This window comes from Coregonus clupeaformis, chromosome 11 (genome assembly GCF_020615455.1).
Source record: "Coregonus clupeaformis isolate EN_2021a chromosome 11, ASM2061545v1, whole genome shotgun sequence".
NCBI lineage: Eukaryota > Metazoa > Chordata > Actinopteri > Salmoniformes > Salmonidae > Coregonus > Coregonus clupeaformis.
Window position 1 is genome coordinate 29,565,795 of NC_059202.1, and position 16,969 is coordinate 29,582,763.

General features: G+C 41.1%; 2 protein-coding genes across 2 annotated transcripts; both read left to right on the forward strand.

The window, feature by feature from the left end:
- Positions 1-376: 376 nt before the first annotated feature.
- On the forward strand, positions 377-9,388 carry LOC121577128 (mesogenin-1-like). Its single transcript, XM_041890915.1, has 3 exons — positions 377-1,035; positions 1,090-1,180; positions 9,353-9,388. Exons 1-3 carry the CDS (start codon positions 377-379, stop codon positions 9,386-9,388), a joined length of 786 nt encoding a protein of 261 aa, XP_041746849.1.
- A 550-nt stretch (positions 9,389-9,938) lies between these two features.
- LOC121577129 (mesoderm posterior protein 2-like) lies at positions 9,939-11,203 on the forward strand. Its single transcript, XM_041890918.1, has 3 exons — positions 9,939-9,965; positions 10,345-10,483; positions 10,542-11,203. The coding sequence occupies exons 1-3, from the start codon at positions 9,939-9,941 to the stop codon at positions 11,201-11,203; spliced, it is 828 nt and encodes a 275-aa protein (XP_041746852.1).
- The last annotated feature ends 5,766 nt before the right edge of the window (positions 11,204-16,969 follow it).

Genomic DNA, 16,969 nt, shown 5'->3' on the forward strand with positions numbered 1-16,969 from the left:
CAGTGGCCTTATTCAAATCATTGGCTGATGTAACTCATGAGGGACAAAGACAGATGACTTTGGAGGCCAAAATGGTACAACCATTATAAGAGAGAAAATGTTTATTGTTTTGGTGAGGGGTCAAATTTGACACGTCACTCTCTGAGCAGCAGTAGTTGTATTTTTTCCCAGCAGAGCACTGCTTGGTGGCTCCTCTCTCTGTCCAGCAGGGCTGAGCTCTGTGAAGCACTGGGAGGCCATGATGATGGTCTGAGAGGGTCTGTAGAGGTGTCACTTCACACCTCAGACTCCTGCATAAAACCAGGGCTCTCCTCCTGACCAGCCCACAGGCCAAGCTCTTCAGTTCAGTCCTACCGCTCAACACACAGGACACAGCATGGATATCTCTGCTCCTCTACTCAGCCACTATGGTGTTGGTGTGCAGTACCACTGGAGTTATTCCAGTTCAGACTCTGAGTTCTATAACGTCTCCTCTCCAGAGACTTGTATCATCTCCCCGTCCTCCTGCATGGACTTCTCCCCCTCCTGGCTACCTCGGGGGACCGCCACAGGACCTCACAGGTCAACATACTCTGGGGGAGCCAAGGCATCTGCTTCCCCATCCTCCAGCGACGAGGGAAGACTCTCCGGAGGGAGGATTAGAAAGAACTGCTCCAAGAACCCCAGCAAGCAGAGACAGAGTGCCAGCGAGAAGGAGAAGCTGAGGATGAGAGACCTGACCAAAGCCCTCCACCACCTCAGGACCTACCTGCCCCCCTCTGTGGCTCCAGCTGGACAGACTCTGACCAAGATCGAGACCCTGCGCCTCACCATCAGCTACATCTCCCACCTGTCTGCCCAGCTGGGGCTCAGCGAGGAGGCTCTGTGCCAGAAGAAGGAGCTGAACCTCAATGCATCAGGACACCACATATCACCTCAACAAGACTCTGTGGGGCTGTGCCAGTTCAACACCTCCTCCTCAGGGAACTGTTGGGGAGAGGAGGCAGAGATAGGTAGACGTGCAGGGCAGCACCAGACCCTCCATCACACAGCCACGTCCACGTACCCACTCCATAATACGACTGGGATGGAGAGGCACCCGATCAGCAGGGAGATGTGTGCTTATGACGACACTGTCAACTCAAGTATGGATTCTCTGTTGGAATCGCCAGAGTATGCAGAGACTGCACAGTCAAGTCAGGTATGTACACTGATTATCCATCCACCCCACATTTCAATAAAGCACAGATTCAATGTACAGTGGGGGAAAAAAGTATTTAGTCAGCCACCAACTGTGCAAGTTCTCCCACTTAAAAAGATGAGAGAGGCCTGTAATTTTCATCATAGGTACACGTCAACTATGACAGACAAATTGAGAATTTTTTTTCCAGAAAATCACATTGTAGGATTTTTTATTAATTTATTTGCAAATTATGGTGGAAAATAAGTATTTGGTCACCTACAAACAAGCAAGATTTCTGGCTCTCACAGACCTGTAACTTCTTCTTTAAGAGGCTCCTCTGTCCTCCACTCGTTACCCGTATTAATGGCACCTGTTTGAACTTGTTATCAGTATAAAAGACACCTGTCCACAACCTCAAACAGTCACACTCCAAACTCCACTATGGCCAAGACCAAAGAGCTGTCAAAGGACACCAGAAACAAAATTGTAGACCTGCACCAGGCTGGGAAGACTGCATCTGCAATAGGTAAGCCGCTTGGTTTGAAGAAATCAACTGTGGGAGCAATTATTAGGAAATGGAAGACATACAAGACCACTGATAATCTCCCTCGATCTGGGGCTCAACGCAAGATCTCACCCCGTGGGGTCAAAATGATCACAAGAACGGTGAGCAAAAATCCCAGAACCACACGGGGGGACCTAGTGAATGACCTGCAGAGAGCTGGGACCAAAGTAACAAAGCCTACCATCAGTAACACACTACGCCGCCAGGGACTCAAATCCTGCAGTGCCAGACGTGTCCCCCTGCTTAAGCCAGTACATGTCCAGGCCCGTCTGAAGTTTGCTAGAGTGCATTTGGATGATCCAGAAGAGGATTGGGAGAATGTCATATGGTCAGATGAAACCAAAATATAACTTTTTGGTAAAAACTCAACTCGTCGTGTTTGGAGGACAAAGAATGCTGAGTTGCATCCAAAGAACACCATACCTACTGTGAAGCATGGGGGTGGAAACATCATGCTTTGGGGCTGTTTTTCTGCAAAGGGACCAGGACGACTGATCCGTGTAAAGGAAAGAATGAATGGGGCCATGTATCGTGAGATTTTGAGTGAAAACCTCCTTCCATCAGCAAGGGCATTGAAGATGAAACGTGGCTGGGTCTTTCAGCATGACAATGATCCCAAACACACCGCCCGGGCAACGAAGGAGTGGCTTCGTAAGAAGCATTTCAAGGTCCTGGAGTGGCCTAGCCAGTCTCCAGATCTCAACCCCATAGAAAATCTTTGGAGGGAGTTGAAAGTCTGTGTTGCCCAGCGACAGCCCCAAAACATCACTGCTCTAGAGGAGATCTGCATGGAGGAATGGGCCAAAATACCAGCAACAGTGTGTGAAAACCTTGTGAAGACTTACAGAAAACGTTTGACCTGTGTCATTGCCAACAAAGGGTATATAACAAAGTATTGAGAAACTTTTGTTATTGACCAAATACTTATTTTCCACCATAATTTGCAAATAAATTCATTAAAAATCCTACAATGTGATTTTCTGGAATTTTTTTCCTCATTTTGTCTGTCATAGTTGACGTGTGCCTATGATGAAAATTACAGGCCTCTCTCATCTTTTTAAGTGGGAGAACTTGCACAATTGGTGGCTGACTAAATACTTTTTTCCCCACTGGACTTGCAAGTTACAACTAGGTGTTTAAATAATTGTCAATTTATATGGTGAATGATACAGTTAATTTTGTCTCTGTACTACCAGTGATTATTCACTGCAGTGTTTCAGTTTGATGATGTCCCATATTCAATGGAATTAGACAATCTATTTGAACCAGTCAACTAATTCCCAAAAAATTTACTTAGGTATACAGCAAAGACGTCCATTATCAAAACACTACTCAAGACTTCTGGATGTAACAGACGTCCTCATCAAGAGAATCTACTCTCCAGTCATTGAACCTTTACTTCGATTTACAGAGTAATTATATGTTAATATAACTCATTTATTTTACTTTCAAATTCTATATTTCATACAACGATCATTGTAAATACAAAACGTATTCTAATATTTATAATAAAATATTAACTAACTACTTAACTGTGTCTTTGGTTGTTCCTGACCTGTATTTGAAAGTAACGTTTTTTTTTAAGTAAATGAGTATTGCTTGCAAGTAAAGTACTAAGTACCAGCATTGAAATATTCATGATATATGCTGTACTATTCTGTCTAGACAATTTTACATCCACCATATAAGTCAGTTCACACCGCCCATATGCTTTTTGTGATTATGAAACACAGTCATTCTTGAGCATGGCAGTATTATAAGTCCATTATAAGAATAAATGCAAACACAGTCTGGCTGCCAGCCAACATTTCCACAGCAAGATCAATTCAATAAAAGAGAACCCTCTGTTGGTCAATATTAAAACTAATATTATATGAAATACAGTAAGCCTACAGTCAGCCGTATCAGTAAACACATAGAGAAAATATTCACACAGAAATAAGCATGACTATCAAACACAGGGCATCAACCAGAGCACAAACATGTCTATTGTACATAACCATACAATCTTCTTAACTTTAGAGCACAGTTACATTTTCACAGAGAAGCGATACGCCAGACTCCACACTCCTCTCTGACATTAGCATTCTAATGACCCCTCTTATCCTAGTCCTAATAAAGAGCGTAGCACTCCCATGCTAAAATAAGAATGAGACAACCCTGGTTAGAGCTCTGGTGAGGGACAGTAAAAAAATAAGCTTTTATTTTACCTGGAACATAAATCACACTCATGGAGAATAATGAGGTTAAGGTGAAACCATGGCTGCTGGCAACCTGTTAATAGAACTGATGATAATATTGGAGCACTAAAGAGAATGTTAGATATAGTCCTCTATCGTGGTCAGTATGCCACAGTGTGGCAGAGCCTGGCAGTGGCTGCCCTTCAGATCCACACACAGAGACTCATAGACACACACACACACACACACACACACACACACACACACACACACACACACACACACACACACACACACACACACACACACACACACACACATTTATTTTGAATTGAATGTTATATCTTATGTTGTTTTTGTCTATAACTGTTCTGTACTTTGTAATGTATTTGTATATGTTATATGGACCCCAGGAAGATTAGCTGCTACATGTGCAGTAGCTAATGGGGATCCTAATAAACTAAACTAAACACACACGTTGCAGTATCAGTATTTATCAACTATATATCAGCTACGAATCAACTATCTATCAGCTATGAATCAACTATCTATCAGCTATGAATCAACTATCTATCAGCTATGAATCAACTATCTATCAACTATCTATCAACTATCTATCAACTATCTATCAACTATCTATCAACTATGTATCAACTATCTATCAACTATCTATCAACTATCTATCAACTATCTATCAACTATCTATCAGCTATGTATCAACTATCTATCAGCTACGAATCAACTATCTATCAGCTATGAATCAACTATCTATCAACTATGCATCAACTATGCATCAACTATGTATCAGCTATGTAACAACTATGTATCAACTACGTATCAAGCCCCAGAGAGACAAACAGATCCAGGTCATTACTGATCCTCTGTGTTGGCACCTCTCAGTCTGGAGAGAAGGTATGATCCCTGGTTTTAACCAACCTTATCTTAACCATCCCCTAATGTGAGAGAGGATAAGTTAGGATATGCGTGTCACTGGGGAGTTGAGGTGTTGGATATCTGGGGAATTAAAAATAAGCGCCTGTTTCATCAGCTTACCAAAGACATTTGATGTGGTAATGGAAAGCTCAATACACCAGCCAAACACACTGGCAAAGGCAAAGATTTTGACTTAAGTTGTTTACCTGAAATAAACAATCCACCATGCAGGCTGGGAATGAAACTAAATTAGTTCACGTTGATTTGCTAATCAACCTTTGATCCTAAAGACTGCAAGATGTCCTTATCCTTATCCCTTATTCTGGTTTAAGGGACAATCATCACATGTTACAAATCTCCTTTAGAGTTGAGAAGAGTAGAATATACTAAGCAGAGTAATGATTATTACTGTAAATGTAAAATAATATTTTTTAAATGGTGCATTATACAAGAGTTATGAGACACAGTTAGAAAAGGTACAATAACAAAATACTACATGATACAAAGTCATGACAAAGGATTATGGCTCATATTTTGTGTTCATTAACCTCAATGAACTAACCAGTAGCTAAACACAGATGATAATAGTTTTTTAATACATTCAGAGGGGTCAGATTCAGAGGTTAGGCTGAGGTTAGGAGAAGACATGGGAATGTTACCTTCTGACCTGTTCATCCCTGTATCTGTCAGTTCTGTCAGTGCCACAGCGGTGTCTCCTCACACACCATGTCTCTTTACGAAAGCTCAAAGAAAAATCAGTCAGTAGACACTCAACTGTTTAATTCTACCCATACTCCTTACTTTTCAACAAATGTGGCGCTACATTAAGAACACCTGCTCTTTCCATAACATAGACTGGTGAATCCAGGTGAAAGCCATGATCCCTTATTGATGTCGCCTGTTAAATCCACTTCAATCAGTGTAGATGAAGGGGAGGAGACAGGCTAAAGAAGGATTTTTAAGCCTTGAGACAATTGAGACATGGAACGTGTATGTGTGCCATTCAGAGGGTGAATGGGCAAGACAAAAGATTTAAGTGCCTTTGAATGGGGTATGGTAGTAGGTGCCAGGAGCACCGGTTTGTGTCAAGAACAGCAATGCTGCTGGGTTTTTCCACACTCAACAGTTTCCTGTGTGTGTCAAGAATGGTCCACCACCCAAAAGGCATCCATACAATTTGACACAACTTTGGGAAGCATTGGAGTCAACATGGGCCAGAATCCCTGTGGAACGCTTTTGACACCTTGTAGAGTCCATGCCCTGACAAATTCAGGCTGTTGTGAGGGCAAAAGGCGGGGTGCAACCAGTGGCGTGTATTCATGGATGCCAAGGGAAGCCAAGCGTCACCAAAAAATTGACCAAGAAAAAAACATACAAAATAATGTATATTTTGTCTCTCTGTGTTTCATAGATGTCCTTCAATTTGCAAGAGGCTGAATGAATCTCACCAGAGAAAGCATCCGAGTGAACAAAACAGCGCCCCCTCTGTCTCAGTATGTGTAGCCCATCTATCTGATGCTGTCTGGTCAAAAAGAGTATGACATTGTTGTCGCCCGTAGCATTGAATGCAAGGGAAACCAGCGAGCCTTTGGCATCCCTTGATTTAAAAAAAAAAATAATATTAGCCAATCAGCGTTGAGCTGAACTGAGCGAGCTCAGCTGTGAATGGTCCTGGCGCACAAAAAAAAAGTGTCAAGGGAAGCCAGTTTGGATTTGTCTTCACACCATTCATATCACATCAGAAAACAAATGTCATTGACAGAAAAAAACTAGAATTGTTGCATCTCGTTGTGTTGTTGTCCTCCGGTGGCTAGCTAGCAAAAAAACGGCCAATGATTATAACGGCGATTCTGATCCAACCATAAATTCATACATTGTGCCCCTAGACTGAAGTTCAACATGTAGCTACAGTGGGGAAAAAAAGTATTTAGTCAGCCACCAATTGTGCAAGTTCTCCCACTTAAAAAGATGAGAGAGGCCTGTAATTTTCATCATAGGTACACGTCAACTATGACAGACAAATTGAGGAAAAAAAATCCAGAAAATCACATTGTAGGATTTTTAATGAATTTATTTGCAAATTATGGTGGAAAATAAGTATTTGGTCACCTACAAACAAGCAAGATTTCTGGCTCTCACAGACCTGTAACTTCTTCTTTAAGAGGCTCCTCTGTCCTCCACTCGTTACCTGTATTAATGGCACCTGTTTGAACTTGTTATCAGTATAAAAGACACCTGTCCACAACCTCAAACAGTCACACTCCAAACTCCACTATGGCCAAGACCAAAGAGCTGTCAAAGGACACCAGAAACAAAATTGTAGACCTGCACCAGGCTGGGAAGACTGCATCTGCAATAGGTAAGCCGCTTGGTTTGAAGAAATCAACTGTGGGAGCAATTATTAGGAAATGGAAGACATACAAGACCACTGATAATCTCCCTCGATCTGGGGCTCCACGCAAGATCTCACCCCCGTGGGGTCAAAATGATCACAAGAACGGTGAGCAAAAAATCCCAGAACCACACGGGGGGACCTAGTGAAAGACCTGCAGAGAGCTGGGACCAAAGTAACAAAGCCTACCATCAGTAACACACTACGCCGCCAGGGACTCAAATCCTGCAGTGCTAGACGTGTCCCCCTGCTTAAGCCAGTACATGTCCAGGCCCGTCTGAAGTTTGCTAGAGTGCATTTGGATGATCCAGAAGAGGATTGGGGAGAATGTCATATGGTCAGATGAAACCAAAATATAACTTTTTGGTAAAAACTCAACTCGTCGTGTTTGGAGGACAAAGAATGCTGAGTTGCATCCAAAGAACACCATACCTACTGTGAAGCATGGGGGTGGAAACATCATGCTTTGGGGCTGTTTTTCTGCAAAGGGACCAGGACGACTGATCCGTGTAAAGGAAAGAGTGAATGGGGCCATGTATCGTGAGATTTCGAGTGAAAACCTCCTTCCATCAGCAAGGGCATTGAAGATGAAACATGGCTGGGTCTTTCAGCATGACAATAATCCCAAACACACCGCCTGGGCAACGAAGGAGTGGCTTCGTAAGAAGCATTTCAAGGTCCTGGAGTGGCCTAGCCAGTCTCCAGATTTCAACCCCATAGAAAATCTTTGGAGGGAGTTGAAAGTCTGTGTTGCCCAGCGACAGCCCCAAAACATCACTGCTCTAGAGGAGATCTGCATGGAGGAATGGACCAAAATACCAGCAACAGTGTGTGAAAACCTTGTGAAGACTTACAGAAAACGTTTGACCTGTGTCATTGCCAACAAAGGGTATATAACAAAGTATTGAGAAACTTTTGTTATTGACCAAATACTTATTTTCCACCATAATTTGGAAATAAATTCATAAAAAATCCTACAATGTGATTTTCTGGAGAAAAAAATTCTCATTGTGTCTGTCATAGTTTACGTGTACCTATGATGAAAATTACAGGCCTCTCTCATCTCTTTAAGTGGGAAAACTTGCACAATTGGTGGCTGACTAAATACTTTTTTTCCCCACTGTAGATGTAGTAACGTTAGGCTAATGTTAACTAGCTGGCCTGGCACATCGTTGCCCATGAAAGGAAGTTAGGCTAGCGATCAAGCATTTTAATCAGGTAGCTTAGGACCTCAAAAACTAAAGTGTGTACTGTATGACAGAGTCAAAGACCGTTCAGGCAACATGAAAGAGGAGGATGGCATTGGCGTTTCTCTACAAGTAGGGTGAGTCAACATGTTTTTTCTATTTGCACACACACAGAAATCAGTACCATGGACAGACACATCATATTTACCTTACCGATTGGACTAAATCGTTTTTGGTATCTTTTAGTTGTCACTGTATTAGACTAAGCAGAGGTGATTCGATTATGTTGAAATGTTGAAGTTGAAATGGTGATGGAATAGTGGAGGCAGCACCTGTTTTCTTTGCGACTTGCAGTATCTCTAAATCAGTAGTTGTTTAGTAGTCCGAAAATGTTGGAAACATTAACTTTCTTGACCATGCTGTAGGTCATGTAACTGTTTGATACATGCAATAAGATTTGTGGACTTCATTGGACAGCTGTTGCTCTCCGGTTTTGTGATGAAACAAACGTGTGGTTGAATTTATTCTGCCACTGTGTCTTCTTCTTGTATCGGCCTTAGGCCTATATACCACGGTGGCAAGGCATACAGTATGAACTAACAGGTTATAGAGCAAACAACACAATTCTCACAACACATAAGTTGTAATATGGCTTTTTTTCATGTCTTGGTTTCCCAAGTGATTTTACCCACGCACTGCTACTGGATGCAACTCAATATTAGGAAGGTGTTCCTAATGTTTGATATACTCAGTGTATTTTTTGTCACTGTAGAAATTAATTAGAAGCATTGGTTGTGTTGCTGTGAGACACTTTTTAAAAGTGTGTGTGTGTGTTCTGGCCATGTTCTGAGTCTCATCATCACAGCTCTACACCTATAAGGGAAGGGGTTAAATGTGACACTCTCTTCTGTGGGAACATTCTCTTATGACCAGTTCCACAACTACTGCAATCCACATGGCCAGGGCTGAGAAAGGTGTCACATAGCACCTCAGGCCCAGAAGAACAGCTAAAACCACAAAAACACAATGTTATTTCTGTTCACAGGGTTTATTAATATGGAAAAGGTGTTAGAGATGGTTTACAATACAATTACTCTTTCCAAATCTAAAGTTATTATTAGAGCCTAGTTTCAGGTTTGTATACAAAACAATTACTACAGACTAGTTTTCACCGACGTGTGATATCACATTAATATAACCCAGACAATTATTTTACCACAAGTGCCTCTTTTTGCATCCGGTGACTAATTCACTCGCATAGAAGGTCATCACCTTAATCTTGGCAGAGCCAAGCTCACCATAATTTGTGATATGACATTAAATGTAGGCCTAGTATGCATGAAGGGAGAAAAAACGTTCAATATGGATAGTAAATAATAGACCAAACAGCTCTACCTCTATTTCTCAAGGCAGTGTAGGAGCTTGTCTAAACAGAGGCGAGGTGTGACCTCTTCACACGTTACAGCTGGCACACTTCTTTTACCATTGAGGGCTGCTGGGAGCCCTGGGACTATTGGCCATGGAGAATTATGAGATTCTGCTGAAGGTAGGCATTGTATTGAGTTATGTAGAAATAGAATAGGATGGTCTTTGGGTGTTTATAATTAGTTGCATAATCTGCATTCCAAAAGACAAATATAAACATTTTATTTTCAAAATATTACCCATATTCAAAAATAAATCAATACAATCCTATCTATTACTGCCAAACTTAGTGAATTGATCAATACAACAATCAATCCCACTATGAATTATTGAACTTGATGCAGGCTTAATTCTAATCTGCCGGCTACCTCACACCTGGCTCTAGGAGGATGTATTTCCCAGGGACCTCCTGCCTCTAGTGTGAGCTCTCCTCAGGCACTTTGAAGTCTAGGCATCCTGAGGTGACCACTGAAGGTGACACATCACACCTCTGTCTGCAGGATAAATTGGGGAGCAGCTCTGAGATCCCCCAGTACTCCTCACAACCTCTTCAAGGACTGACTGAACTGAAGATCCCTGCTGCTCAGAAACACTGCAGTCATGGACACCGCTGCCTTCTCCAAACTCTTGCTTCTTCAGGCTGGAGAGCATCTGCTGGACAGTGATGTCTTGCTGGAGCCTGGTTGTCCCAGCTTAGACCCTGGTTATTACAGTGCCTGTAATAGCCTGTCGCCTGCCTCCTCCATTGACTCTTGCTGCTTCTCTCCCCCTTGTTTCCAGTGGGGAGTTGGTCAGGAGAAGGAGGCTGTGAACCCTTCAGGCTGTGTCAGCCAAGCTGCCAAAAGACAGGCGATAGAAGAACTCCCAGCTCAGGAGAAGAGACGGTCTAGGTCCAAGTTCCCTGGGAAGAAGCGGGAGAGCGCCAGCGAGAGGGAGAAGCTGAGGATGAGAGACCTGACCAAAGCCCTCCACCACCTCAGGACCTACCTGCCCCCCTCTGTGGCTCCGGCTGGACAGACTCTGACCAAGATCGAGACCCTGCTCCTCACCATCAGCTACATCTCCCAACTGTCTGCCCAGCTGGGGCTCAGCGAGGATACCCCATGTCTGAAAAGAAAGATGGATTTCACACTATGCCAGTACTCACAAGATATTCCACAATGCCCCCAGGGCAGCTCCATGTCTGGACAGTGGTGTCAGGAGAGACTGCAGGGGAACATCCAGAGCAATGATCAATACTGTCTGCCACTGGCCACATCATATACCAACAACACAGAGCCACACATGGAAACAGACTACCTAACGTCAGCTGCCTCCTATCAGGACATGTCCTTATATCACAACCAGGTTTTCCAGTGACAAGCTCCTTTTTTTGCCTATTTCCAATGCTGACTGAAGGGGTTGTTGGGTGAATGCACCAGAAGAAGATCAAATCAGAGACTTTGGACAAAAGATCCCCTAAATATCTAAACTGTGACACAATTATGATTGTTTCGAAGAGAGATGATTTGTATGTAGCTATTTATTAGATTATATTTTTCCTAAATTGTATTTACGTGTCTTGGATTATGTTTTTAGTAAAACTAATATTGAGAGTAATATTGCTTTGTGTATTTTATTAATTGAATTAATCAATGACCTATCATGTTTTGGCAATTTGTGAAATATATCCTTTGATTTGTAGAATATGACTTAAAAATAGGCTACCTTAATGAGATTTGTAGCCTACAACTGACTGTTTACCTTTATCATAGCTAATGATTAGCCTTGTTGACGCGACTCATGTGACTCACATTGTGACAGGAGGACTTCAAGTTAGGTATTAGCCAGACTAGCTAAGGATATCATCATAACCCAGAAAAAGTTATTTTTACCACTTGTAAACTACTGAACCTTGATGAAACTGATGAGGATAAACATCTGACAACATTGTAACTCTGTCACACATTAGGCCACCAATCTCACATAATCCTACATGAATTGCACACACATTATAGGATAATATACACTCCCCTATGTATTTATTTGGCTCTATACTCCAGCATTTTGTATTTGAGATCAAATGTTTAATATGAGGCGACAGTACAGAATGTCACATATTATTCGAGGGTACTTTCATACATATCTGTTTTACAGATTAGAAATTAATGTACTTTATGTACAGTATCTAGTCCCAAAATGTTAAGGTGTTATAAGTATTTGGACAAATTCACTTATAGTGTATTAAATTTAGTCAAAAGTTTAGTATTTGGTCCCATATTCCTAGCACGCAATGACTACATCAAGCTTGTGACTACAAACTTGGATGCATTTGCTGTTTGTTTTGGTTGTGTTTTGGATGATGTAGTGCCCAATAGAAATGAATGGTAAATAATGATAGAATATCTTTCTGAACACTTCTATATTAATGTGGATGCTACCATGATTACTGATAATCATGAATGAATTGTAAATAATGATGAATGAGAATGTTACAGATTCCCAAAGATCATGCCCACAAAACACGCTAACCTCTCACCATTACCAATAACAGGGGAGGTAGCATTTTTTTGTGGAGTATGATATTTATGCTCTACCATCCACATTAATGTAGAAGTGTTTTATTTACAATAAAAGTGACAATACATTATCTACCATTAATTTCTATTGTGCACAACCAAACCCCAAAATACAACCAAAACAAACTGTAAATGCGTGCTAGGAATATGGGACCAAATACTAAACATTTGACTAAATGTAATAGACTATGAAGTGAAGTTGTCCAAATATTTATGACACCTTCAAATGGGGGGACTAGATACATAAAGTGCTTTACATTTCTAAATGCTAAAACAGATATGAAAATACCCTCAAATAAAAGTTGACATTCTGTACTGTGTCTGTTTATAGGCACTAAACTCCGCCATGGTTCGTTGGACAAAGCCTATGGGAAGATTAATGGAGTTTTTGTAGAGTTTTTGGATAAACACCGAAAATAAGGTCTGTGGTAAACACAGGCTTAGGAGATCTTATACGTTTTGTTCAATTAGATAATATGAATCAGCTAACGTCACTTTTTGTAAATTTTAAAGCATTTCTGTAATTACAAAAAGCACATAAAGCACATAAAGGCTTGATAATTCATAAAGGTGATGTTAACTGACTGCTATTATCTCATAGAACAAAACATATAAGATCCCCTAAGCCTGTGTTAACCTCAGACCTTATTTTTAAAGTTTATCCCCAAACCCTAGTCTTTCCCCATTCATTTTCCCCATAGGAATGGCTGAACGAACCAGATGTAACTCAGTTCTGTTTTTTTAGGACTACAAGCTGGCAACCTCTATTGTAACGATCTTTACCATTTATTTAGTTATTGACTGCTGTCAGTGTTGATATCCTCCATCGCCGCCAAACAGATTAGTGCCCAGTTCACCTCGGGCCCGCCCATTCACACAAAAAAAAATCTCAAGAGTTGGTTCAGATTTTACAAATTATTACTGTAGCCATGCGGTAGGGCTAACGTCAAAACTTGTGATAAAAAGCCTTGGTCTTCATGTTACATATCAGTAGATAGGATTATTTAGGCTGCATAAATTGATTTTCATTGCAAAACAGAGATGAGATGACCACCAACTATGCTGAGGCCTACTGACTGTGAGTAGACATTTTGTATAGTAGCCTAGGCCTATGGGTCCACAAAATGCAAAAAATACAACCAGTATGATGCAGATAAACTTCAGTGAACTATTGACAAAGACATTTACAAAAACATATACTGGAGCAGATCAGCATATTATTATTACAGCAGGTCGCTGTTATAATAATACTGTAAAGTGTTTCGACCGAACAGGTAGGCTATTCCTCAGGCAGCGTTGAGGGTGGGAGTGGACGTGCTGCCAGAAATACAGGTGGAGGTGTAGCCGACTAAACTCAACTCCACGATTTACGATGGAGTTGAGCGGCGACTAATGCAGACTGGAGCTCTGACATCACTTAAAATAAACAATGTTGTGTGTAATTGGGGGCAATTTTTGGGGTGCTAAAATCAGTAGTATTTTATGAAAAACTTCAGATCTCCAGTCCGTCCACACTAGTCGGCGCTCAACTCCATCGTCAATCGTTGAGTTGAGTTTAATCGGCTAGTGGAGATGCAGACAGTATCACATGACAACATCAATAACTATAATCTAAATATATAGAAAAGTTCAAATTGATATCTTATTTTATCACTCCCCTCACAACTTTTTAATGTGCTTGCATACAACATGGTAGGCCTAATAACTAGCCTAAAAACGGCCCTGCTACACTACAGCCACCGGGCGTGCGGCATTGCAATCAGCCATCAGCCATTGAGGGAACGCTTCCTTTGAAATTAATGAAAACTACTATACTGCTCGCGTTGTGTCACATCCAATGGCAGCGTCCAAGCTCAAGAATCGCTGAGGTTCAATTCTCGATGGCTGACCCGCGCATTCATTCTATCTTGTGAATGGAAATAATGTTTTTTGTTGTTGTGATTTTGGTTGGTTTCTGTGTAGCAGGTAGAACGTCACATTGATGGCGACATGTGTAGTGTAGCTGAAGTGTAACTTTGTGTACTCTATGAAAGATCAAACACATATCCCATCATCATTACATAGGAGTGTTAATTGAACCATCATGGGGCTTGTAAGGGTTTCAGAGGATTATCTTGGTGGTATTTAACACTCAGGGGCAGGACATGGAGCTAATTGACACTAAAGCTTCCTTTCTTCCTGGCCTTAGCAAAGAAATGAAACCTATTAGCCCAGCTAGAGGCCTCCTCTGTTATTCATTCAGTCCAGACAGCACCATGTTTACTCAAATCAGCAGCTTTTCTCTATGTGAAACATAATATTTTTCAGATTCCACAAGATTGATCTACATGAGTCCAAGATCAAGATGGCAGAGTCATGAGGTATGTATTTCTGTGCACAGCCCTTATATAAATTGCCTTTAGGGTGAACCTGAGAGGGGGTGGGTGGGTAGTTTATGATCAGCCTAGGCAGGGGTTAAGCTTCATTTAATGTCCCTGCATGTTCTGTGGGTGAGTCAAGGTGACAGCCAATCCCCTGCTGTCCGTGTATCCTGATTCCCAGACAGTCAGTGGAGGAATGTCACACTCTGCATCTGTCCCTGTCCCATCCACTTCCTCTCACCAACACTTTGATGGCCAGTAACACAACAGTTTGACAACGTTTTTTAAATGGACAGGTTAATGGACAAGTTTAATGTTTTTCAACAAAATAGCATATAATAGAAATAATCTCTCGGAAACTCTAAAATAATAAAAAGTCATAGATACTCATAAGATTATTGTGCTCTGGGAAATTGCAATATGGTCCACAGAGAAAAGTATGATATATTGACTAAATGTTATCACCAGGAAGTAGCCAACATCTCTGATTTAACATAAAATTAAAACCCAGCAAATAATCCAAGCACTTTGTCTGCCATAGTAGAATAACATATTTTAGCCAGTTGGATTGAGGGTTTTAGGCAGTCTCACTCAAGAACCTCCAGTCCCACACTTCCTTCTTGTGCTCATCCACCCATTCGATATGCAGGTAAGCGTTTTTCGTCATGAATCTTGTTCTGAAGGCAGCTCTGTAGGGTTCAGTAGTGTTCACAAGTCATAAAATCTGATTTTAAACCTAACCCTAACCTTAAACCTAACCTTAACCACACTGCTAACCCTAATGCCTAACCATAACCTTAAATGAAGACCACAGAGTAAAAAAAATAATAATCATGAATTTCTTAAATATAGCCAATTTTGACTTTGCAGCTGGCCCATCTAGCGGAAATCGCTCAGTTCTGCCTCCAGGACAAGACTCATCACAATAAACGTCAAGTAGTTCTCTTGATGGCCTGCTCCAATGCCAAAGTCCCTGAGCCAAACCAATTTCAGAGTTGTCCTCCTTGAATTTCTGGAGCTGACATCATGAAAAACAAGGTTACATAATACTCTTAGTGAGTATTTAATCAGTACAATTCTTTATAATTAAAGACATATATGAACAGTGCAGCTAAAGATAGTACTGTATATCCAATTTAAAAAATCATCAAAAACATTACCTGTTCAAGTTCAGTTTTAGTTGAGAATCTCATCGTCACACCACTTATGAGAATGAGAAGGATCCAACACCATACCTAGGAAATATGACAATTACACGTTACTTATGTCCATACACACAACCAAGTACATACTGTATATTTGGTTTACTGATAAGTGCCTTTTTGGTGTCCAATTTACTGTGTGAACATGTACTCCCAGCTCTGTGTCACAAAGTCCCAAGCCAATGATTGACTTTCAACATTACTGGAGATGTAAACGATGACAGACGTTGCATGCGGATTTTGTCACAATCTAAAGTGTATACCAGGTACCTGTACTGAGTCCATTGAGTATTGATAGAGATATACAGATTGTTATGATAGACTGTATTTGTCAATATGAAGAAAATGGAAAGTCAAAACAGTAGTTCAACATGATCTTTCTAATAGTACCCTAACAAAATAATCAAATGTAACCTACCTATTCAGAAGTTCATGGTCCTTAGTACATGCCAGAGATGGCATCGGTTTGTCTGCTTCACTAGCAGTGGTGGCATTCTTAAACATGTTCCAACCGAAATCCCGCTCTGCAGCCCCGCCTGCTGCCATGTCACTGCAGTACACTGTCATCCTCAAATTAGGATGTGTCCTGATATCAAATGTTTTAAGTTGTTATTACAGGGTAGAATTCTTTGTTGTTGAAAACAGAGCTAAAAAATCCAGTTATAGTATTGGCTAAATTATGTATACTTCCTATAGTTTATAAATGAATAAATAATCACAGGTTGTTGTCAGGGTCAGCCATCCACTGACTGTACCAGCCTTTAGTCAGATTCGGACACTCCACCACTCCAGTGTCATCCTAATGGCATTCACCTGGTTGTACCTGGTTGTGCCTGATGTTATCATAAAGCCATATACTCCTTTCAGACCATTCCATGTAGACCATGCCTTGGGTCATTCCACTCACTGGTCTGTATGTCCATCAGGCACTTTAGTCCAGTCTGAAGTAATAGTCTTGAAGTGTAGAAAGAAAGAGTGTCACTAGATTCCTCACATAATCCAATG